Source organism: Larimichthys crocea, chromosome VII (assembly GCF_000972845.2).
Source record: "Larimichthys crocea isolate SSNF chromosome VII, L_crocea_2.0, whole genome shotgun sequence".
In the NCBI taxonomy this organism is placed as follows: domain Eukaryota; kingdom Metazoa; phylum Chordata; class Actinopteri; family Sciaenidae; genus Larimichthys; species Larimichthys crocea.
Window position 1 is genome coordinate 22,792,549 of NC_040017.1, and position 25,464 is coordinate 22,818,012.

Consider the following 25,464-nt stretch of genomic DNA (forward strand, 5'->3'; position numbering starts at 1 on the left):
GTTACTCTCACTGATTTCAGGCATTGTATGTATAAACTTGCATAACAATACTAAGAATGGGATTGAGAAAATAGTGAGTGGGAATACTGGATACATGTGAAACAACAAATGCTCTCTTCTATGTATCTTTTTTAGAGTATTTGTATCACACTGTAAGTCTACTGATGTAGAGTTAGTCTAAGTGGACTTGAGGGATTTTGAATAAGGCTAGACTAGTTTGGCCTGTTGTTATTTTTCAACTGACAAAAGCTTAAACACGCTGGAGGTGTTCTTTGTGTAGGTGTGTGCAGCTGGTGCAGAAACCTACCAATGAGGTCATGCAACAACAACATGGTGATGAATCCCTTTCCCATCTTTCTGCCCAGTGAACATCTGAATGCTTCTGAATTCTCCCGGATAAAAAGCAGAATATCAGATTCAAACACAGAACTGATCCTGTCAACATATCTCTGTTCTCCTTGGTTGGTACACTGTACTTCAGTGTATCTAAGCTTATCTTGAGATGACAGGCTGCTTAGACTGGACACAGATTTAGTCTGGCTATCTCTGTGCCTTATTGTAACCCTCCTCCTGTCTCCTCTCTGTATATATGCAGCAAATGAATTATTTGAATGGTTTTAAAAGAAGTGGAGAACTATTAGTTATATTAAAGACATTTTATAGCTCACAAAATATAGCTGTCTTGCTACATTTTAAAAAACTATTTTAAGTGTCAGAATTCATTAACATTTTAGATACTCAAAATGTATTTTTAAATCGTAAGTTGAATATATTTTGTTTTAGGTTGTTTGTCAGACAAAACCAAGTAAAAGATGTCAAAGGTTCTCACAAATTGTGATGGGCATTTTGGACTATTTTCTAACCTGAGACTTAAGACCTAGTGATTGCTAGAAAATCAGCTGGTTATTTTTATTATTATTTTTGATTACAGCCCTAATTCAAATCCTGTTGAAGAAATGTATATGCAATTATCCTTTTAGGTTTATTTAAAATTGTACCGAGTTTCCCTCTGTGTTTGATAGTAGTGAATGATTTGCATACAAATGTATTTAGGGCAATAGATCTTTCATTCTAAGACGCCTATCATTTCTGGGACAAAGTTGAAGTGCTCGCTGCTGATCGACCCTGCACACAGTCCTGAAAGGCCAGTCTGATCACCAGGCCACACTACACACACACATTACCTAATGTTTAACCAGAGTTTATAACGTGTTACTCATTCATTCACTCGCCGGTTTATGCATTTTTGCTGACAAAATAAAGAATGAAGCAGCTCTAAAAAAGATTGATAATGCATGTGCAACTATAATTTTCTGGTTATTTGGGCTAGTGGGAAAAGCTTCTGTAACACATCACTGATCAGAAATCAATTTGATCTCCGTATCACGCTGGAGGGGTCTAAACTTCCAGTGGACATGGGTTCATGACAGCTGGGCAGAAAACGCAACGCGGCCACAAACTCCAGCCAACAAGCCAAAGTAACTCCCGTGATCCCGGAGCTCCCTCCCGCTGGGAAGGTGTGGGCTTGTACACCTGGGCGTGTCGTTTCCACACAAGAAGTTTCGACACTCATTTCTTTTGCTATCCAGGTTGTTGTCGCTCTTTAGTGTTGATGATGAACGAGGTGTAAAAAAAGACATAAAGGAAAAAAAAGCAAAAAAGAAAGCAAGGACTATAAATCAGCAGCTGAGGAAAAACAAAGGTAAGTTCTTACTTCCTCATATGTGATCAGAATTAACAAAATGCTGGTTTGAGTAGTTTTTAGATCCAGGTGGATACGTGTAGTCGGTAGTAGAATAAAACGAGGTCTGTACAATCTACAATTAAACCTACAGATTATGATTTTTGTACTCACCTGGTTCTTCAACTAACTCAGCCAACTGGACTGAACTCAACGTGTTCAATAGTTGTTTCTTTTCAAGTTGTAATCTCTTAACAGTGTGTGAGTATCATGATAGATTTGGTGTAACTTTTGTATTTTGATTCTAAAGTCAGTCCTTCATTTTAGGTGCTATGGAGAAAGTCAATGATTTCATCCAAACACTGTTGCTTAGTGTTCATAGGATTTTCCTAACTCTGTCCACACCCTGATCTCTTTTCTTTCAGTCTGAATGCATCATCCTGACTGACAGGTCCCAGCTTCATCACAGCAAACAGCTTATATTTCACTATAAATCGCCTGCTGGTTCTCATCCTGCCTGTATGCGTCACTGAGACCATGATAGCATCCCAAACCTGTTGAGAGCTCCTTGACAAAAGATGCAACCAGGAGGTCCTCCCGCCCCACCACCTCCGCCACCTCCACCACCACCTCCTCCTCCTCCTCCACCACCACCACCACCTCCAGCACCTGGTCTCCCTCCATCCCTAAATGGCGCAGGCTTCATTGGCAAGGGGTCTCGCCGGAGCTCCAGGATGCGTAATTTCAACTGGGAAACCCTTCCAAAACACAGCGTGATAGGAAAGCACAATATCTGGACAGCAGATAAGACTGATGGGGAATACGAGTTGGACACGGATCACATGGAGGAATTGTTCAGCCACAAGCAGGGCCAGCAAAAACTCAAGGCCTTGAACCGTCAGAGTCTGAGGGGCCTGCCAACTCCTGGCTCAGGAGGTGAAATTGTGAGTACAACCAGGCACAGGATACACAGGAGCCACAGGTGTTACACTTTGCTGAATCACTTGAATCAACTGAAAACCTTTTTTTGTTGTGTAATGAGATAAAAGTTTGTCCGTTTTCCGATTGATTTTGTTGTTGCAGACATGCAGATGAGATAAACAGAAAACATTCTGACAATGTTTCCCTCAGCTAAAACCTAGAACCACTATTATAGCAAACTCTATTAGAACACTCAATACAAGGGTGGAGTATTTCAATTCTTCATATCTGTTTGCTAAAGGAAGGTATATTTGTTTCCTCATACAACACTATTTTGCATTGGAGCCTTCTTGTTTACTATATTCAAGCTACTGTATATAATAGCTTGTATTTTGTATATTGGCATTCGCCTAAAGGCAGGTCTTAGTTATTTTGATCAATCGAGGATGTTTGTCTAAAAAAAAGTGGGTTAAAATCTGTTACAAAACTTTTACTTCGACCTTTACCTCTTTTCTTCAAGGAAGAGGTATTCCTAATGCAAAATGGTATCTCCTCCCTGACTGTTCAATACAATCAACTCAAGGAATTCCTAACCTTTGGAATCAACTGTCTGTTTGGAAAACTGAGATATCTGCGATACAAAAGACACCGCTCAAGCCAGTGGTGACAAGCTGATTATATTTGGGTCTGTGTCTGTTTCCACTCCCAGGTTTCCATCCTCAGCTCCAAGAGGAGCATGAACCTTGGAATTTTCCTGAAGCAATTCAAGCGGTGAGTCAGTGGTAGTATTCTTAAGGTGTGATTGTTTTTGCACAACACTTCCACTGTTGAACAACACGAGATGAGGCAGACAGATCAGTCTGCAATATGGCTGACTTATGCACACAGACATTCGAGAGCCAACATGTCCTGGCAGGTCTGATCTGTACTGTTCTACAGCTCCAACAGGTTACCTCATTGTGGTAACCCTTGCATCAATTATTGAGAGGTATTGCAAATGTATTGCCTAAGGCTATTTGGCATATGCAACAGATCTAACAGGAAATGGGGAAAAAAAAATGTAACGCTGTTAATGACAACCTGAAAAATTGACAACAATGTTGAGCATGTTTCCTGTCAAAGGATATTTTATCATTCCAACGCCCTGTACTTTGACACCAGAAACTATTTCGCAAAGCTATTCGTGCAGGTAGCGGCTTGTTGGTGTCAGCAGCCAAACTTTTCCAAAGAGAAAAGTCTGATATTATACAAAAAAGTCTGATATTATACATAGGGAACACACTGCTAACTTAAGACCTGAACCTTATTTGTCTCTCCACCTCCCTCCACAGGCCTGTCAAAGATATGATTGAAGATATTAAATCAGGAAGTAGTCTCAATTTTGCTTCTGGAAAACTGAAGGAGCTATGCAAGCTGCTGCCAGACAAAGAGGAGGTACTTGTGACAGCTGCTTATAGTTTTTTTATGTGACTCATGTGTTCTGTGAATCATAAAACAGTTGTGGTTGTAATTTTACCTATAATTTGAAATCTGGTTTTAATATTCGTAGCTTATTTTGGCTCTTTGAATGAATGCAGGTGAAGCAGCTGGTCAGTTTTAAGGGTGATCATTTTGCTCTCCCAGAAGCAGATCTGTTTATGCTACTGCTGGTCAAGATTCCCAGGTGAGTTACAATTACAATTTCTGAAAGTAATTCCAAGTATTACAAATGTTAAATACCTGTGGTGGTTCACTAATGAAGGAAACCTTGTGCCTGCTAGTTATGAAGAGCGCCTCAACTGCTTGGTGGTCAAAGAGGAATTTTTTCCCCTCATGGATGAAATGAAAGAATTCATCAGCAGTTTAACGAATGCTGGAAACGGTATTATTAATGTTTTTGATTTTAAAAGACTCATAACAGATTTAAATAAAGTTGTGAACCCATTAAACCCATAGAATTAATCACTTTTGTCTTCTTTTAGAGCTCTTGGAGTCTGATCATCTCCATTCTGTCATTCGCCTGGTACTGAAGACTGGAAATTACATGAATGCAGTGAGTACACAATGTGTAATAGTGGAGTCTTGGATAACTTTTCTTTCTGTTTGTGAATTTCTGAGTTTTATTTAATTCATTTGATCACAGGGTGGTTATGCAGGCAGTGCAGTTGGCTTTCGAATGGCTTCTCTGTTGAAGTTAGCAGACACCAAGGCAAACAAACCTGGAATGAATCTTATGCATTACGTTGTGATTGTAAGTATCTTTTCTTACCCTCATCTAATTGCAGTGTAGAGTCATTTTTCTGTATCTTAAGATATGCTTGTGAAATGTGATTTTTTTATATAAACCTTCATATTCACCACAGCAAGCTCAGAAAGCAGACAAGGCCCTGCTTAAATTTCCAGAACAACTTGAACACATTGAAGCTGCAGCAAGGTAAACAGTCTTGTTTTAAAGGAGCTCTGCATTTTCAAACTTTTTTTATTTGCTGTAACATCAGAATTTATCCATGTCTTTTTCTTTTAGAATAAATAAAGGTGAAATTGAAGTAGAGTTTGAAAGACAGGTAAAAAAACTACAATCTGTCAAAGTGGACACCTTGAAGCAGGAAGACCTAAAGGCACAAATGGAGGACTTTCTTAAGGTGAGGAAGCCTTTTGATTTTCATATGTTGGAATTCAGGCTGATTGCATGTTCTAACGTTTTGATTTTTGGGCTCTGTTTAGGAGGCTGAGGTTTGTGTGGAAGAAATAGAGACTGATCTTCAGGAATTGCAGTCAGTGAGCGACTCTGTGGCAGAGTACTTCTGTGAAGACCCAAACAAATTCAGACTGGATGAGTGTTGCTCCATTTTCCACTCCTTTTGTGAGAAATTTATGCGAGCCATACAGGTAAGCTCATGACTGGAATGTTTTCCTTAGCTGAGGTAAAAAAAAAGAAAAGAAAAACTCCTACATGATGGATTAACTGTGTGGTTTTCTGCAGGAAAACAAGGCTCGAGAGGGGGCAGATGTGCAGCGGAGGCACAGAGACAGATTGCAGTGTGCTACCAAGCGTCGATCCACAGCTACCTGCTCCAGCAGAGAAATGGATGGAATTGCATTAGAGTCTGTATTACAGAACTTCCTCACCAATCGTGCCTCTCGGAGGAGACTCGGGAGGCCCTCATCCTCTAATGGAAGCCCCACTAGTAGCAGCCCAAAAAATGGGAGCCTATCAGAAATTACTTCTCAAGAAAACCTCCCTACTCTGAATCAAAAGAGAGTTAAGGAGATAGGCAGAAAGGAGTGGAACTCAGCAAGTGAACTTACAGAGACCTCTTCACAGAAGAAAGTCCAGTCCAATAGCGAGGAGAACAATGCAAAAGCTGGCATTCCTCATGAAGAAGAAATGAAACCTTCCAAAGAAGAGGAGGACTTTACACAACCAGTCAATAGGACCACCAGAATTTCCTCCTCAGGCAGATCTTTCTCAGCCACCCCTGATGATGGTGAGGAAGATGTACAGGACAATAATGAGGTGGAGGCCCAAAAGTTACGTGAAGCATCTAAAAAGGTTTTGCGCTTTCAGAACAGCCGTAGCAGCGTCTCATCTTCGGACCATTCTTTTGAAAATCAGAAATCTCCTAGTGCACGTACCAAATTACCTCGTCAACGCACCTTCGATGAGACCACAGATAGTTATCCTGGAGATCCAACCAATGAGGATTTAGTTAATTTCTTGCTCAATACTCAGTCCTCCTCAAAACGTAACCTTGGCCGCCGCCACACTCTTCCCACTAAAGTCCCAAAAACTGAGGAAGTAAAAGATGATCCATGGGCTCACCCTCCAGTCCGAACTCCTAATTCTGCAGCGAGAGAAAAAGACATACTGCCAGCAGAAGGTGACGGACACAGTCTTTCAAAACAAGTATTTGTTTTTACCAATGTATCCCACAAATCTCCATCTGCAGAAGAGAAAAACAAGCCGATGGTTTCTTTAAACCATGCTCCAGATGAAGGTCTTGGGGAGCAAAACCAAGACAGTAAATCAGTGGAGACCACGAGCAGCCATGTACAGAAGAATAATGAAAATATTCCTCCCAAGAGTACATGGATTAAGACCGAAACCTCTGGACTATTTTTTAGTTTTTTAAAACGCCTTGGAGATTTGGGCAAACCGAACAGCAAGGAAACTGTAAACAAGGGCGCTGATTCTAGTGCATGAGCTTTGAAAGATATAAATATCAAGTCAGGGACGCACATGTAACTTTAGTGTTCTTTGCAGTTAACTCATCATGGTGATGATGTAGTGTTATTTTAAATGTCACTTTTGTAAAACGATGAGATTGTAACGAGATGGAGAGAGGGTTTGAGGAAAGTTGTTAGAGAATGTTTTTGGTGAAGAAAGATGGTTTTTTATGTTCTACCACTAGATGGCAGAATATAACAGTAACATGGAAAAGTGTTGTCCAGAAAATATGGGTGTTGTTGATTCCCAGGCAAACTGTATATTGTGTAGTAAACAAAAGAACGGTGAGCACGCTCACTGTAATTTTTCATCCGTGCATAATAATATTCCCTTGAGAGCATGGCATTGTCCTCATCTGGTGGATGAATGGGTTATTACATTACAGTGTGGGTTCTTTGTCTGGATTAAAATATACTATCTTGCAGAATGTATTGAGGAAGTAAATGAATGTTGAGCGTGAGTGTAAGAGAGATAAATCAAACTGTTTGTAAAATCTTGGTTTGTTATTTTTGATACTTTATGTTGTACATGTTTGAATTCAATATTGTAGTTTTTCAGTTATTACAGTGATGAATATCTTTGTATGTTGCCTCTTTGTTTTCCTCCTCTGTTCAGAAGGTTGGGGATGCTTTCAGGGTCTTATTCAATTCAGCCATTGTTTTGGGCTTAAATGGGTCAGTGTTACAAAGGCAGCCTGTATCTGAGCAGAACTGAACCATGGACTGTCCATGGCAAAGTAAAGAGTGCTGATCTCGAACGAACTTGAGAAGAGATTACCATGGCTGAAGGGCCGACACCAGGTGGCCTATTATAATTGAAAGAACCAGCCTCCCTGCATTTACCCCTGTACACGAGCAAAGGAAACGGCTCCAATATCTCCACAAGCTCCATGAGGGTCATTGAGGACACAGTGTGTGCCAACACATAGGAGTTAAAAATGTAAGTTCACCTTCTGGTATCTCTTTGCAGCTCATACCAGTAACAATGATTAGCTGGTATGACGTAAAGAAAATGACCTCCTATTTAGTTTTACACAGACTTGAGTGATCTGAATGCTTTTTGTATGTCCTTGTTATAAAATATATTTAAGATTGGAATAAAAAGCTATGGAAATTACAGAGAAACAAACAGTATTGTCTCTACATTGTGTGTTGTTGTACTGTTCTTTGTAACTATGTCTTAGCTGTGAGAGTAGTAAATAAGTATAAATGAATAAATGAATCTATGTTTCACAAATAGAAAATATGATTATAATATCACATATTTTTACAGCTCTATATACTCTGTATTATGTGATGATACAGCAGACTAATTAGATTAAATGTCTACTCATGTGATGGGCTGGTTTTGAGGTACATGATAACAGTGCTGAACTGCATAATAGAAATACAGTGCTTTTTATTTAAATTGCATAAATAAACCCTTACAGTTCAAGAGGTGAGATAAAGGTGAGAACACACAGAACACACACATGAGCTACACAATAAATTATCAAAAGGCTATAAAAATATCTCACTTTATAATTAAACAATGTAATCATAGCTTTAAAATTATTATATCAGCCGTACACCAGTTTATTTTATGAGCTGTGTGATGTTAAAACTGTCTATGCAAGACGCTATACCGTATTGATGGATTATTTGTTGTGGTACATTATTTGTTCAAATGTAACACATGCTGTTTATTACCAGGTAACTGCAGGACCTGGAAGTCAAGCAGCCGTGAAGGAAATCTTTTTAATGAGGGATAGCCTATTAAATAAAAACATTAAAAAAATAGCCAAAGCATGTAAAACATATTGTAATCTTGTCATGTTCGAATGTGTGTGGAAATATTCTTCCATAGTCAGTGTGTTACAAACCAGGCCGTAAGCCCGTTTGACTGCATCAGTCTCGACAGTGCAGGTTACCTACAGCATGTAATGTGTGACCTGCTCCCTGCTGCTGCTGCTGCTGCTGATGCTGCCAGACTGCAGCAGCCATCTTGACTAAACTACGATGGAAGCAGTCTCCATGGCAACTCCACATTGCAGAATAAAACCCAGAGACGGCCGTGTTTGCCTCTCACCCCAAACCCCACCCCCAACAAACTCCCCGCCACAGCAGCCTCACACCGTGCATCCACATTACAATACAGTGCCATCTTTTTTTTTCATTCATCCCTTTATCTGCCACCCTCCCTCTCATTAATCTTTACCTAGAGTAGCTACAGTACTGGCCCATCCCCCATTCTCCTCCAAATAAATCTTCAGAGTAAAAGATGCTGTGCGTAAGCTTGAGAATATTGCTTTATTTTTCAAATCTTTTGTGCATTTTTAAGTAGGAAAACTCATTTTCTCCCTCACACACAGTCTATATAGTATTACATATTCCTGCAGCCTTAACAAGTGCCCTGACCCCAACCCCCATACCACCACCTGACTCCACCCAAATGACTGTATCCAGCAGCACTCCCCCGCTGATTGCACATACCCATTTCCCTGTTCCCTGTTGTCACAGACTCCACATTGTGATTTGCTATTTCATTGTTGTACTGTTAAAAGTGCAAAAAACTGAGGCGTCATTTGTCGAGATCCAAGAGAATGTATCTGTAATAATAAACTGTAATTTCCCAGCTTGGGATAAATAAAGTCTATCTATCTATCTATCTATCTATCTATCTATCTATCTATCTATCTATCTATCTATCTATCTATCTATCTATCAAGCTGGCTGTGAAACTGCTATGTCACAGTCACTTTCAGGATTGTTGCCTAGGTATATTTTGTTTGGTATATTCCTTTTGTCTTCATAATAATTCTCTGCACCCTAATAATTCAAAGCTAAAAGGTAATAAACTGCATCCTTTGTCCTTTTAAGGGAAGTGGGCGGTGTCTGAGGAAGCCAAACCCCTTTGCAGCAGACAGACGGTGTATCCCTCAGTCTGTTCCTGTGATTTCAACATGTTTGCATATTCCCTGCCCCCTCCATATGCCATTGGGTTCATCGGCTCCTCCCATCCACCATCTGACCAATGCTGTGTGTGAGACACTCCCCTGATCTCCTCCTTTCGCTTGTCTTCTTCCTTACTGTCCCCCTTCGTCTCCCAGACAGACCCTGCCCTTTCCTTTCCTTTCCTTTCTGTCGCCCGGTCTGTGGATCTGTTGTGGAGGGTCTGGTGGGGGACACTGACAATGGGAAGCTTTCTCTACGGCCTGCAATGCTGACACTCCACTCCTTCCTGCTGGGGAATTCATGTGAGTACAATCTGGACAATAACTGCTTTTTATTTATTTATTTATTTTTTATGGTATCGCATTTCTGCTTTCTCATCTTGTTTGTGCCATAATCTGGAGTCCTAAATAATCTAATAATAAATGGGGATGAGAGCAGATGAATAATTAATTTCCCCCTTCCTATCTAAGCATCTGTGCTTTGGTGAATCACAGAGGGATTGTGCTTATTAAGCATGATGCCCTCTCTGTTTTGATATATTCTATTAATGATGAAAAACATAAAGCAAATACATTTTATTCAAGCTTGATTTAAGGGAAACTGTTGCACTGAAACACTGCTTTGATTCTTAATGCTTCCTCAACCAGCCCACACACTTCTCCATTTTAGCTCCTGGGCGGCCCTGGCTGCCGGCTCTGTGGCAGGTGGGCATCTCTGCTGCAGTCTGAGGGCTGGGCTCTGTAATCAAGCATACATGCTCTTTTGTTTGCAGGATTAGTGTTTCTTTCCTTGGTTTTCTGATCTGAATATTTATGGGGTATATTGCCGGGAAGCTATGTGAGCCACATGTGAATCAGCGTGTTGTTTGCTTATGTCATCCTCTTGAGTCCTTGTGTTGCATTGTACTGCAGCAACAGCAACAGACCAATGCATCATTTTCATAGCTCTGGCCTAGACTGTGAGCAGATGGTTCAGTGGTGGTTTCCTTATTGATTGGTCTTTTGTTCTGGAAGATGGCTCATCTTTGTGTGAAACTATCTCAAAACAAGTCACATGCTTAATGAGTGCAGATCAGCTGGAAATGTTTGGCCGGTTTTGCTCTGCCGGCTGCCTTGTACTGGGTCACAGAGAGGTTGCAGACGGTCCTGGATGGCATGCCTTAGGGCAGATACTTAGCAGGGCTTACATGTCTGTCTCAGGTCTTCAGGGTTGCATTCGGGTTTGTATACGTGGGCTTGGAGTCTCAGATTGTGGACTGGCGGCATGTGTAAGTAAACTGTAATACTAACAAGGGTGCTGTGTTGTACAGTCTGAATTGTTTCAATGCATCTTTGTAAACATCTTTGTTCTCTTGAACCATGGACCAAGTGTAGGCTGCCAGGAGCACAGTTCAAACTGGAGCATGGCCAAGTGACTAGATACAACCTTTGAATACAGACATGTAGCTGAAATCGAGACACTTTTTCAAAATCAATTCACTGTGCACCCATGCAAATGATATGATAGACAGACTGCTGAATAGATTGATAGATTGATTGATTAGGATAATTCCCTGATCCTTCATTTTCAATGATATAAAGACTCTATCTCCAGGACACATTATCTTTTATTATCTGTGCACTGAAATTAAATTATACAAACTGAATAAGATTGAATTGAATCGTCCTTTACCTACATTTCAAATTTGACATCTCATTGAACTGATATAACATGGTACATAAATTTGGATCTTTAACTTTACCCTTATTACTTATAATACATTTTGGCAATTTTTTTTTTTAATTATTTGTCCATTTGAGCTACATATACATAATAACTAGAATTGATTGTATTCTGCTCATTACACTGTATGCACTGGCCTGCACTTAAGCTTGATCAAAGCCAATCATTAGACTATGTACTGTGCTTGTTTAGACTTGGCCATTTTCATAGCTTGAAGGCATTGTCTTTAAGTTCTGTATGAGGCATAACCTCACGAAGAAGGATGTAGTTACATTAGGGCTGGTGTAATGAATATTAGATGAGCAGCTTTATGTCAACAATTTTAGCATATGCACTTCACCATTATTGCACAGCAGGGTTGATGATTTATTTCTTCTTAAAAACTTCAGCAACTATCCAAAACATCTCGGATTGTTTGGCAGGATATAAAAATAAAATGAACCCAGATGATGCAGTGCTTCCAGGAAAGACAATTACATCTGTTTTTAAAGGTTAATGTTCACCCTCAAACATGTCGCCGCCCAAAGATTAATGAACACAGCAGACTGCTACGTCAATAAAAGTAAACACGAGGCAACACACATTCCTGATATTTAAATGTTACAATTAGGAGAGACCAGTCACCATGATACAGAACATTAAATCAAACTCACCTCCAGTTCATCGTGCATTCCTAACATTCACTTGTCATGTTTGCAAGGTGATTTACATTTTGTTTACAAGTTGCAACACCACTGATTCTTCATGGTGCTTGCCAAGCAAAGCAGTGTTGCACAGTAGAACAAGTACATGACATTGTGTGATCATCTGACATGAGATTATACAGTCACTCTGTAGCTCTTACTGCAGCTAGATAAGGGTCGTAGGCAGGGGTCCGTGCTTGTGCACTGATCGACCTTTCATAAAATCTGCAGTGCATGTTGTGCCTGCAGACATACTTTGCCTTGCATGCCGCATTGTCTTGTGCCAGCCTTTGTGAGAGTGGGCTCCTGGGGAGAGATACAGATGTCTCCTGACTCCCTTTTTGTGTCAGTGTTGATTAAAAACTCTGCTGACTACTGTACATGACATGATGTGGTCACTTTTTTTTTTCATCTTCTCTCAGTAGCTGTCAGATCTTATCAATCCAACGTCTGCAGACAAAGGCAGATGGAAAACAAAGGACTTCACAACAAACAAAGCACTTTATAACAAGAGTCGATTTATATAGTTTTTCAGTGCTACTAATGTACGGACCTGGTCAGCAAATTTTAGCCAGGCATGTGATGTATGCAAATGTATTCCTCTGCACTCAGACTCAGAAAGACAGGTCAGCATATAATAAATACAAACACTGTGCACAGTTATGGGTAAGATGAGCTCCATGAAAACAATGTAACATGAAACAATGTTGCATCTATTATTTTTAAAGGTCTTTCCTTTCAGTATGTGAATGTATACTGACATGACTGGTCTGACAGAGACTGATGCACTGAGACAGATTCCTTGATCTGACGCACTGGAGTGTAAGTGGAGCTTGTTAGTTTGAGGAGCAGAGGTTTCTGTGTTCTGTGAATAATGATTGATGAGTCATCACAGAGCCAGGCACCCTTCGCTGGCCCCTCGAGACTCTGTAAAACACAGATATGTACTTTCAGAAATCTAATTCTCTAGATGTCTCGTTCTCAGGTTTACACCGTGCTCGTTGTTCCAAACAGTACAAGGGCTCTTTGTATTGTTATTGCTAGCACAAATAAGACAATGCAATCAGTCATGCTTGACCTGTGTTTGAATTAGATTCTATTGGTTTACAGTGATCTACTGCCTGATTTACTGAAAACTGAAAGAATTGCAAAATTTAGAACTGTGTTGTTAACAATTACGTCTCAACTGGATAAGATAGAGTCCCTAAGCTCAGTTTTTCTCATTTCTCCTCCCTTCTCCTTTAGTTCTTTCTCTCTCACTGACACACTCAGGTATTTCTTCATTACAATGTAGCCGGTTCATTAACATTTAAAAAAAAAAATCCACCAGTAATTGTGAGTTTATTCTAATTTAGATCTTGGCTAGATCTGCACAGGCCGACGCAGGAACAATTACTGCATGATGACACATGCGCAGGGACACAACAGATGTGGATGGAAATATAAACTACAGTCTATATTTAAACACAATCTTGACAGCACATCATTGAGGGCCAACACTTCCTACTTCAGGTCACTGAGTCTTTTGGCCCGTGTTTACCAGTCCAGCACAGAGCCGAGTGCTGAAATAAACTCTTTAGTCTGAAGTCTCTTTTAGTTTTTAAGTCCTGTCTGCTGTGACACACAGCAGATATCACTGAGGAGCAACAGAATTACAAACAGCGTATTCCAGATAATGGTGCATATATTCTAACACAGGTCTTAGTAAAAAGATCATCCTGAGGGAAGACGAGAAAACATCCTTAATAATAATATATGATAATGATTTCAGTATTCATATCCAGGGAGCAGTGCGGCTTACCCAAGAGATCATCTTTGTAGGGTCTTTTCATAAAATCTTATGTAATAGGTCTCATAAATAATAAAAACTCTGCGTGAGTGAAGTAGATCACACAGCATATCTGACTTTTTGGGTGGTTTCCTCATCCACAAATGATAGCATCATTCCATCCATTAGTCATACTGCAAAGCAGAGCACGGCGGTTCTCTAATCCAAGTACACAACTCAAAAACTACAAAAACAGGCAGCCCTCTATGGGGAGAGGTGAAGAGCGGGATATGGCTACCTGCCCTTGTGTGCAGCAGTCCAACAAGATTTAGCTGAGAGCAATGTTTTTCACAGGATGTGAGCTCATGTTGCCGAAATTCAATTTAAACCGTTCATTTTAGACGTTCGTATCTTCAGGGGAAACATGTTTATCACACAGACTGACCTCGAGGAATGAATAAACTCCTCGCAGTCTGTCCATGGACAAGCAATGACGATCACTGTAGGTGTTGTAATGTGCATTTTTTTGTGAGACATTTGCTTTAATTCCAAGTTGACTTGGTATAATGGTGTCATCAGAGTGTAGGAGACACTGTAATCCAGCTGGCAGACAAGGGGCCTGACCCTGCAGGAGGGCATTAAGCCACTTAGCTAGAATGCAGGGTGAGAGTGGCAAAAGATGCTTTGCTGTCCGGCTGAATTCAACAACATTCACATTTTCTGCAGCCGTAATGTTCCAAGTGTGACGGATAGTACAGAGAAAAACACAGTTGCATACTGACTTGGGTAACTAACCTTATCTGTATGAAGTGCTGATGATGCAGGTCCTGTGACGAAGCCTTGAAGAGGCTCTAGTCACATGCTGCCTCAAACATTACAGCGCACTGCAGTTTGTCTCGAGTCTACACTCTGCTGTTGCTATTACTGCAAAATTACTGACTAACGTTTCTACTAGAGCCATTTTTAATTTCGCAACAGTCTTGGAAAAGATTTGATGTGTTTTCTCTCATATTATTCTGCTTTTTCTCTAAGTGCATTCACAACTACACAGAGCTGCTGTTGGGGGAGAGACTGTTTTTTAAAGACAGATCCTCTTTCTGTGGTAAAGCGAGTGGAAGGAACTGAGCCTGCTGAGAGAATGGACGGGAGGAAGGGAAGGGAAGGGAAGGTGGGGGGGACGGAGACTGTTGCAACCCAAACGGCAGCGGCCAGCCAGCCGAGAGGGGAGGAGCCCGAGGGCTTTGGCTCCTCAACCTTCCTCCTGATGTCACCGTTCAGCTGCTGCAATTCAGAGAGACCATGTGAAGGGAAGACAGCCCAGAGAGGGAAGGGCTTTTGAGGGGAGACAAGGGGAGGGGGGGAGGTTGGTGGAAGGGCTGCTTGCATGGACAGTGAAAGGGCTCGGCGGAGCTCCTTTAGTCAGTAGGCCTTGTAATCACTTGGCAAGGAGCAACAATGGTGCCTGCGTGCTTGAGAAAATCCCCATCTGCAAGACGTCTGCAGCTTAGATCAGGCCTGCTGATGGTCTGAGTTCTTTTATGCGGTTGAGGGAGAGAGAAGAGAAGAGAGAAAAAAGTTGGAGCGAGGGGAAGAGATGTGGGGCGGTGAGCTGTGAGCAGAGCTGGAATGCCATTGTTAGAGCTCGCCGCTCTGTGTTTCAGAGAGACAGCTGCCTCTTGAGGCCTGCTTGCTTATGTGAGACAGGCAGTCCAGTTCACAGTGAATCCCCCCCCCTCCATCTCCCCACAGACAGACAGACAGGTGGGGCCTGAGCTCAGCCAGCTGGGAGTCAAGGGAAGGAACTAGGAGGAATTTTTGGGAGTGGCTATTTAAAGCTTCCTCTTTCCTCTCCTTACTCTCAAAGAAAAGGGGCCTAGTTATATTTGTCATTACTGCTAAGAGCTGGAGGGCGGAGCGGGGACGCTTTGGCCTGTGGTGCTACAGTAGGTGATGTGCAGGCTTGATACTTAGCCCCATCCGATTTCAGGCTGAGAGAGCACTGACTGTGTCAATGCAGCCTCAAATGAGAAATTACAAACACCGCTGCTGGGACACGAAAGATGAGGCGATGCTGACAAATTGTAGAGTCATAGGACTGTGACGCACGAAGAGGCGATGGGTGAGTTGACATTGCTTTGTAAGGAAAGGTCTGAGCGTGTTTTCTTGGGATTAATTGGATCCGGATCTAGATCTACTTTATCCCTTAACTGGGATATTACCAATTGCATGTTATGCAACATTAAAACTAAATAGTGAGTCTCAGTTGGGTGGATCCATTTTTATATAAAGTACACAGTTGCCTTTTAGATTCTCTGTGTCCTTGTGGTGTATTAGATTGCAATAAATGTGGCGTTCATAGCAAATCTTTATCTATTTAGTGTGATCAGGTTTTGTTTTGCTTGAATCCTTTCAAGATAAAGTGACATCAGTTACTGTTCAATGATAATTCACAGTTCCTGATAACATACTACACTATGATCCACAAGACAGTGTTGGGGATAAAGGTAGGATCTGTTCTCGTTTTATGTTTGCCTTTAGTTTTAATTCTTTGTGGATGAATCAAGTCAAACATGATACTTGTGGAATCAGCACTACAGCTTCATCCACATCAATACGCTTTATCTTAAACAATACATCTGAAGATGGAGCAGCTTTTCATATAGATATCGCGGTTTTATATTATTTGTTTCACTGCATTTCAGATATGCCTTTCCAAATAAGTGTTTATTGACAGCGTGTTGCAGAAGAAGATGGATTACAGTGACATTTGAGTGTTTATGGCTAAACATTAAATGAGCATCACTCAAATCATGAGATAACATAATCAGGAAGGATGTTACAAAAAATATGAAAAGAAAAAAACAAAACAAAGAGACTTGTGTCTAGGACTGATAGTTGCTCACTTACCCAACATACATAGTTTCTACAGACCACACATTCCAGTTTTTAGGGTTTGACATTTACAGTTGGATCCGCTTCCCTTTTCTTTAAAACAATGAAATGCCTTGAGTTTTTTTTACTGTGATTTGACACGTCAGAGCTCTTTATGCCACCGATGACACACAGACTTCACTTCAACTACTTCTATTCTAATTTCTAATTTCTGTGATAGACGAACTGGGAGGAGAGCTTTGATTCAGGAAACACGATGCAGTCTCAGTGTTTTAAGAGGATGTAGTTGTGTGACAGATGTGGTTAAGAGCTGCATCTGAAATGAAGTGAAAATACAAAGAGCTCATGGTCAGTGACAAGGCAATGTTGCGTGTTGTGTCAGTCCCTGATAAAAGTTGTAAGAATAAAGAGGATCTCTGGAGGGAAATGAAACACAGGGTTTAACTGAGTCTGATTTTATATAGCTGTATATTATACTATAATACTTAGTAATGTTCCAATACAAACAAGATAACCCCCGAAACAGACCGATCGCTGAACTGTTCCTAACTGTATGTGAAATACAGGTCGATGCTGTTTTATGTATTTGTTGGTTTATTGATCACATTCATGCAGTGTGTCTGTATTTTCAGTGTTGATGTAATCCTTTATCTGCTTATGTACAGTATGACAGATGTACAACATGTCATTGGCACACTGAGATAATCTGTGTGTGACCCACTGATACAATTTCACGGAACAGAAACTGCCGTCTTAAGTCGAGAGCCACCAGGCGTCCTCTCATCTGGAATTCAACAAAACGATAAAAGTGTGGATTTTTTAAAATGGTGCTTTTAAGCATTTTTTTTCTTCTTAACAGCATATTTATAGAAAGATATGCTACATTTCTAAGACCGCTGTAAACACAGACATGTTGGCTCCTACACTGCATAGTTGTCACGGCTGGGAGTTCTGCCCTGCGGTGTTAATCACATGCATTCATTTTTATTCCACTGCATTAGCTTGATTAGGATTTTCTCTTCTAAAGTCAAACAACCTCCAGCTATGCGGGTGTTCATCGTACTGACACAGTTTAATAAGACAGAGAGAGAGAGAGTATGAAATGTCAGCAGATACTTGGATGAGGTTTTATAATGTTAGCATTATGACTCATTCATTCCTTTTGCTCGTGTTGAAGGCGAGCGGATACACCCACCTCACCCTGTCTGAACATTTCCTGAAGACTTTCTTTGACCTTTCTCCTGTTTCTTTGACCCTGTGTGTGCAGGTTAAGCGGTCCTTCTGCCCACTTTGAATGTCCGTCACTATGGCTAAGCGTGAGACCGGCAGCACCAGCCCTGTGGTCAGGCAAATAGACAAGCAGTTCCTGGTCTGCAGCATTTGTTTGGACCATTATCACAACCCTAAGGTCTTGCCCTGCCTGCACACCTTCTGTGAGAAGTAAGCTCTGACTCATTCGATCAAACATTGTTTTGCAGCACATACAAGTGAAAGCACTTGGAAGGTGACTACCCTCACTGGTTAATAAGATAGTTTGGACAGTAAAAAGATAAACAGTAAAAGAATGGGAGACAATTAAAGAGAAACTGAATATAATAATGAAACATTTTAAGGAAAATTCAAAGATGCTTTTAACCATTTTACAAAATGTATGCTTCTAATATTATGTTTCATTCAGCACGTAAGAAAAGATAGAAAAGGTCTTTTTACTCTCTCCGCTTGCATTAAGTTCTTTAACAGGGATGTTTAAAGAAATTTTAAAATGATGTTTAATGGCCCCAAATCACATCACTTACGCCAGCTATTCTCTCACCACTGTGGCTTCTGCATGATGTAAGGCACCAACCACCCTGAGCTTGGCCACAAGAAAACAGACAGCATTCTTTATGGCACAGCGTTGTTGGCAGCAAGCACTGATTTCCACAGCTCTGCTGCTCTAACATAGGACAGATGCAGTTATTTAGATTTAGTGCTGTCTGTTGTGCCCAGTAGAAATGCACAGTAATCTTATTGTTAGGTAGAAAATGCATTTTTACAATATTGTTGACTGTTTGTTATGTGCCAAATTGCAGCTTCAGCCCTGTGATTCATTTAATGTACATCTTGTCTCGATATAGATGTCTACAGAACTACATTCCTCCGCAGTCTTTGACACTGTCCTGCCCAGTATGCAGACAGACCTCTATCTTGCCAGAGAAGGGTGTTGCAGCCTTGCAGAACAACTTCTTCATAACAAACCTAATGGAGGTGTTACAGCGAGACCCTGAGTGCAGCCGACCCGAAGCCTGTAATGTTCTCGAGTCAGCCAGTGCAGCTACGGCCTGTCAGCCCCTCTCTTGCCCCAACCACGAGGGCAAGGTAAGCTAAAGCAGGACAGATGTGTTATACAGTAATGTAGAAGTAGTTTAACCAAGTTCATAATAACACTGTGTACTGTTACAACATCTCCTGTTAAATATTTTTTCTTACTTATTAGCAAATTTACCCACAAAAATATGATGCTCAGTTGTCACATGCTCCACTGCGCCATCTGCAGGTGATGGAGTTTTACTGCGAGTCATGTGAAACAGCCATGTGTCTGGAGTGTACAGAAGGAGAGCACAGGGAACATGTGACAGTTCCTCTGAGGGATGTGCTAGAACAGCACAAGTCGGCACTAAAAAACCAGCTGGACGCTGTTCGCAACAGGTATGTTTAACAGTGCTTTATCACTAATGAATTTTTATGATTTGCATTTATAAACAATGCTAATTTAAATGCTTCATTCTGTGTCCATCTTCTTTTCTTTCTTCTGGTAGACTACCTCAGCTGACGGCTGCTATTGAACTTGTGAACGAGATATCCAAGCAGCTCACGGAGCGGAAAAATGGCGCAGTGACTGAAATCAGCAACACTTTTGACGAGCTGGAGAAGGCTTTGCACCAACGCAAGACTGCTCTCATTACTGAGGTGGAAAACATCTGCAGCACTAAGCAAAAGGTCAGACGTCTTCCTGATTTTTTTTTTCTTTTTTCTTTTAATGATAGAGGGTGAAAATTTGCTCTAATCTTGCACTTTTTAGTCCAAAAACCACTAACTGTCAGCCTCTCTGTCTTTGGACATTCTTAGGTGCTTCAAGCCCAGCTGACCTCTTTGCTTCAGGGTAAAGAGAACATTCAAAGCAGCTGCAACTTCACAGAGCAGGCCCTGAGCCATGGCAGTGCCACTGAGGTCCTGTTGGTCCAGAAGCAGATGGGTGAGCGGGTCAGTGCCCTGGCACGACACACCTTTCCTGAGCATCCCCATGAAAATGGACATCTGGAATGCCAGGTAGAGACGGATGGACTGAGGCGCTCCATCCAGAACCTGGGAGTCCTGATCACAACGGGGGCTGTAGGGCATACTAGTGTTGCCACCGGTGAAGGCCTGAGACATGCACTGGTCAGCCAGCACACTACTGTCACAGTCACTACTAAAGACAAGGATGGAGAACTAGTGAAGACTGGAAATGCTGACCTGAGGGCAGAGATTGTCTCTGCAGATGGAGCGTGCACTGAAGCTGAGGTGGTGGACAACAAGAACGGCACCTATGAGGTTGGATATACAATCCGCTCGGAGGGAGAATTCTCCTTCTCTTTGCTGCTATATGAGCAGCCTGTGAGGGGGAGTCCGTTCCGTCTGCGTGCTGTCAAACCGTCGGATGTCCTGCAGTCACCAGACGATGTGAAGAGAAGGGTGAAGTCCCCGAGTGGAGGAGGAGGTCATGTTCGACAGAAAGCTGTGCGCAGGCCCTCCAGCATGTACAGCACCACCAAGAAAAAGGAAAACCCAATAGAGGATGAGCTGATCTACAGAGTGGGTGGGTGAATAACTGGCTAGTTCTGCTGGTTATTATGGTAATTGCTGACTGGGATGTATGATGATGTTTTTCCCTAGAGCATACACTCAGTCGAATCTTTGGATAATTTAAGTATTTGATTATGCAGAGTATTAAGTTTTGGACGTCTGTGGTGGCACAACCCACTGTAGACCTGTCAGTTTTATGCTTTGTATTGGAACTATGTTAAATTGCATTATCCCTCTCAAATAAATACAATCCAAACATATCTTAACATATCAAAGATACTCCAAGCAAAGTACAGCAGAACTGATATGAAGATGACATATGCATGGTGCTGAAGCTGCTTTTTTTTTTGATACGACAGGAACAAGAGGACGAGATAAAGGAGAATTCACTAACCTACAAGGCATCTCGACCTCCAGTAATGGACGGATCGTTGTGGCAGACAGCAACAACCAGTGCATACAGGTCGGTGTCTATCATTCTGTCAAGTCCTAATAAAAATTAATTCTTCATTGTTTATGTTTTGGACTAATTGAATTCTTATTTCTAGGTATTTTCAAATGATGGACAGTTTAAGATGAGGTTTGGTGTCAGAGGTCGTTCACCGGGGCAGCTGCAGCGCCCCACAGGGGTCACAGTCGACATGAACGGCGACATTATTGTAGCTGACTACGACAACAGATGGATTAGCATCTTCTCCTCAGATGGCAAGTTTAAGGTGAGTGGTCTCGACGAGAAAAATGAAATCCACTGCACAAATGAAACTAAATGTTCCAACTGAATGAACTGACTATCCGTCTGGCTGTCATAGAACAAAATTGGTGCTGGAAGACTGATGGGACCCAAAGGCGTGGCTGTGGATAAGAATGGACATATCATCACGGTTGATAATAAGGCCTGCTGTGTCTTCATCTTCCAATCAAATGGGAAGCTGGTGACAAAGTTTGGAGCCAGAGGAACATCAGACAGACACTTTGCAGGTATTGTGTTAATCCTTTGTACAAGTACCTACGATCATTTCATTAATGACGTCTCTTACAGAAAGACAAGATGCACATCGAACAATGCTTCATGTCTTGTGCATCTGGTTGGGCCAGATTTACAAATTTTATTTTTGTTTGATACTCGAATGCAGTATGAATGATGATTTGTACAAATCTTATTTATTCAGTGATCGGCATGTTTCTATACACCCTTTGTTTTCAGTGACTGATGTAAGCATGTTCAGCTGCTTGTTTGATTATGGACATCAGCACACAGTTGCTGCATTGATGATATTGCACTGTGAACATGCATTCATAATGCACACCAATGCATGAAAAGATGTGATAATTATCCCCCTGTCTTTGCTGCTTTCTTGTTGAACTGCTACTGTTAATAGTTTTTGCTTGCATTATTGGAGTCCCTCGTTTGATGTGGCTTCAAGTGTTTTGAACTATTTGAGTTCAAACTCACCCGTTCTCTCAATTTCATTTCTCACTTGGACCTTTTTCTTTTCTTTTAGACAAAAGTGGTGCAAACATTGCACTGGAACAAAAGCTTAGTAAATCTGGCCCTGTTTTCAGTAAGTAATTAATTCCCTGTGAATGTGTTGATGCATCAGCTCTGTTGTATTGTCTCACATATTGTCCCACGTCAACTCTATGTGACCAACTGTGTGTCTTGTTTTCTAAGTCCAAAAATAGTGTGGAACTTCCCCTCGTATGTCCTAAAGCAGCAGATGACTCATCTCTCCTCTCTTTCCCTGCTTCCAGGTCCTCACTTTGTGGCTGTAAATAACAAAAATGAAATTGTGGTAACAGACTTCCATAACCATTCAGTCAAGGTATGGCTTGTTGCAAGTATGCATGTACATTTTGCACTTTACTGCAGTAAGACTGCATTAGAAATACTGTAAATAAATAATAAATGAATCAATTTAACTTCAGTTTAACTCCAGTATTCGATTTCTAGTGCCAACCTTTTGTGCTGGGGAGACTTCTTAAAAAGGGTTATGGATATCATTATTTTTTCCATTTTTTCATTTATTTTACAGTGGTGTTGCTCTCTCTTTCATATGTACATATAAAACAATAAAAATAAGCAGCAATTTAAAGTCATTTTCAATGAAACAAGGAAAGAAAGAATCAACCAAACATGAGCATTAGTAAACATAAAAATAAGAAATAAGAAATTAATACAAATTAAAAGGTTTTCGGCCTGATTGGCTCAATCATTTGAGCATAATGTTTTGTATTCTGTTGTTCATAACATGTTTTTATCATGTGTGACAGCAGAGTGTCATCCTCCCTCTCTCTTTCCTGTTTGATCTCTGCTGCAGGTGTACAATGCAGATGGGGAGTTCCTGTTTAAATTCGGCTCCCATGGAGAGGGAAACGGCCAGTTCAACGCTCCAACAGGCGTGGCTGTGGATTCCAATGGAAATATCATTGTTGCCGATTGGGGCAACAGTCGGATCCAGGTTAGAAAACTACATCTCACTGAAGACAAAGAGCAAAAAATCATTTTTTAGAGGATTGTATAAAGTATAGCACCCACTCATCCAATTTTTTTGTCTGTGTTGTGTAACCATCCAGGTGTTCGACAGCTCTGGGTCTTTCCTATCCTACATCAACACAACAGCGGACCCCCTTTATGGCCCCCAGGGCCTGGCCCTGACGTCTGATGGTCATGTGGCGGTGGCAGACTCTGGGAACCACTGCTTCAAGGTCTACCGCTACCTGCAGTAGAGCCCTGAGACAGCCATCTTCACCACTGCAAGCACTGACAATGACACAACTAATGTATTCCACAGGGTGCAATGACCTTTTCAATACAGCCTTTTGATGTGCACATGAGTTAATCTCCCGGATATAATTAAGTGTCTGAACCTGAGTTTACCCTCCTTACGGTGTGTATTGAAGGTTGTTTTGGGTAAGTTGGGTAATGTAGCATCCTTGAGACAAGTAATGGACATAAAGCTATGGACTGGTTTTAGAGCGTGCTGATGGTATTATTAAGCTACACTTTATTTAAGACCGGACAGGGTAGGAGATAGATTGAAGTATTTAATGAGCCATAACTTGTCCAAATGCATGAAGTTTTATTTTATCTTAACGCCTAGGCAACAACACAGTGTACCCATCAGTTGCTTTTCTCATGAACTAGTTAACGCTTACAGTGAAATGAACAGTGCTATGCTTCTCCAGCAATGAAATGTAAAAATTCTCATTTACTTACATCACATAAAAATGTCACCACCATCTGTGCATTGATTTGCTGTATGTACTGTATATATACATAAATGTATATTGTGTATATTAGATCACTCCGTATGTATTTGCTATGATTTTGAAACACATAGCCTTTTGGCTATTCAGAGAGCAGCAGTCAAGGATTCCAGGATTTTAAAAAACATGTGTATGGCAGCTGTTAAAAAAAGTGTGCTTTTTAAACATACCCAGCACATGCTTAAAAGAAGAAGAGTGTCATATTTATTGTTAATGTAAGCAGCACAATAATTTTTGTTAATATCTGTTTTAAAGGGAAAAAAACAAAATGAAAAAAAAAAGCTAATTTATTTTATTTTATACACTAGCTCAGCAGTTACAGATTATTTTTCTAAATTGAAGTGCTTTTTTTTCCCCCTTTGAAGATTCATACGTTAACCCTTTCCCTTAAATATTTCACCCTAAAGCAGAATTCAGTATCTCCTCTCATGTGGAAAAGTTAGACCAGTATTTCCAAAGTGACAAAAGCTGTTTTCATCTGGGAAGAAATCAAGAAAGTTTTCTAGTTTCTGTGTTCAGAAATAATGGCTAAAGATATGGGCTCACAGAATGATCGTTTTTGCCTTTTAACAATTTAAAAGCTTTATTCTTTGAAGTGCTAACAAACCCGAAAGGATACACATAACTCAGGAAATTCATCCAAATTAGATCAACATGTCAGTGGAACAATGTTAAATATTATTTCTTCTGATGGAGTTTTAGGGAGACATTGGGAGCGTTTGTGTAAGTGAAGTCTGGATCCAAGATCACAGAAATTATTGGGATGGAATATGAATTCTGTTTTACAGGTTTGTTTTTTTGGCTTTCACATAGGAAACAAATTGTTAAATGATAATTTATTAAATGACATTTTCCAGCAAACTCATCCACGCTTTAGAATACACTCGCCTATGATACAAGCTATCGAGTTTCTGCCTGCACCACATCAAGCCATGACTCCCAAGGAAAAATCTGTACCAATCGAGCTGTTGCTGCTCTTCCTCCCTCTAGTGTCCATAATGTGTATTGTCATAAGAAAACCTGGTGCCACAGCAGGGGAGAGAGCAGGTGCAGGAAGAAGGCAACTTCCTGGTCTGACATAATTACCCACAGCGCTGTACTGAACACCAAAACCAACATTAACCCTCCCACTGTAAAAATTCACACAGCTACAGGATATGACCTAATGTCAGCGGGATGCTGCTCTTTTTCAGGCACCTGATCTGTTGTTTGACTAGTTGCCAACAGGAGCCCAGATACCTTTTAAAGAGTCTACGGCTCACCTTTTTGACATGCGTCTGAAGCATTTTACCCTATGCTGTTTTTGTCACACCAATACAAACAATTTTGTTTTCTCTATCAATATGCACTGGTAATAAAAGCACATGGTTTACTGAGTGGTTGTACATGTCTTTTACTACTCATTATGCTTGACACGCATTACGGGAATTGGATTTGTATATTAAATTGGTGAAGGAGGCAGAGTAGGTCCACAATTTTAGCATAAATGTATAATAATTAATTCATAGTGACATAAACTTCTTAATAGTTAAGTGTAAAAGTATTTATGACCTTGCATCTCTCTT

At 40.8% G+C, this 25,464-nt stretch overlaps 2 protein-coding genes across 3 annotated transcripts; both read left to right on the forward strand.

The window, feature by feature from the left end:
- The first annotated feature begins 1,521 nt into the window (after positions 1–1,521).
- LOC104923307 (FH2 domain-containing protein 1) lies at positions 1,522–7,930 on the forward strand. The gene is made up of 12 exons (XM_010736365.3): positions 1,522–1,702; positions 2,107–2,625; positions 3,312–3,373; positions 3,934–4,036; positions 4,180–4,265; positions 4,363–4,463; positions 4,564–4,634; positions 4,725–4,832; positions 4,945–5,015; positions 5,106–5,223; positions 5,306–5,470; positions 5,565–7,930. Exons 2-12 carry the CDS (start codon positions 2,260–2,262, stop codon positions 6,783–6,785), a joined length of 2,472 nt encoding a protein of 823 aa, XP_010734667.3. The 5' UTR covers positions 1,522–1,702; positions 2,107–2,259; the 3' UTR covers positions 6,786–7,930.
- A 1,926-nt stretch (positions 7,931–9,856) lies between these two features.
- LOC104923287 (tripartite motif-containing protein 3) lies at positions 9,857–25,275 on the forward strand. 2 transcript variants are annotated; one of them, XM_010736335.3, is made up of 13 exons: positions 9,857–10,044; positions 18,075–18,247; positions 18,925–19,165; positions 19,344–19,495; positions 19,606–19,786; positions 19,916–20,645; positions 20,992–21,095; positions 21,181–21,348; positions 21,442–21,610; positions 22,135–22,194; positions 22,385–22,455; positions 22,951–23,091; positions 23,207–25,275. In XM_010736335.3, the coding sequence occupies exons 2-13, from the start codon at positions 18,102–18,104 to the stop codon at positions 23,357–23,359; spliced, it is 2,316 nt and encodes a 771-aa protein (XP_010734637.1). In that variant the 5' UTR covers positions 9,857–10,044; positions 18,075–18,101; the 3' UTR covers positions 23,360–25,275. The 2 variants fall into 2 exon arrangements, with proteins under 2 accessions (XP_010734637.1, XP_010734638.1); XM_010736336.3 differs by lacking the exon at positions 9,857–10,044 and adding an exon at positions 15,269–16,034.
- Positions 25,276–25,464: the final 189 nt, after the last annotated feature.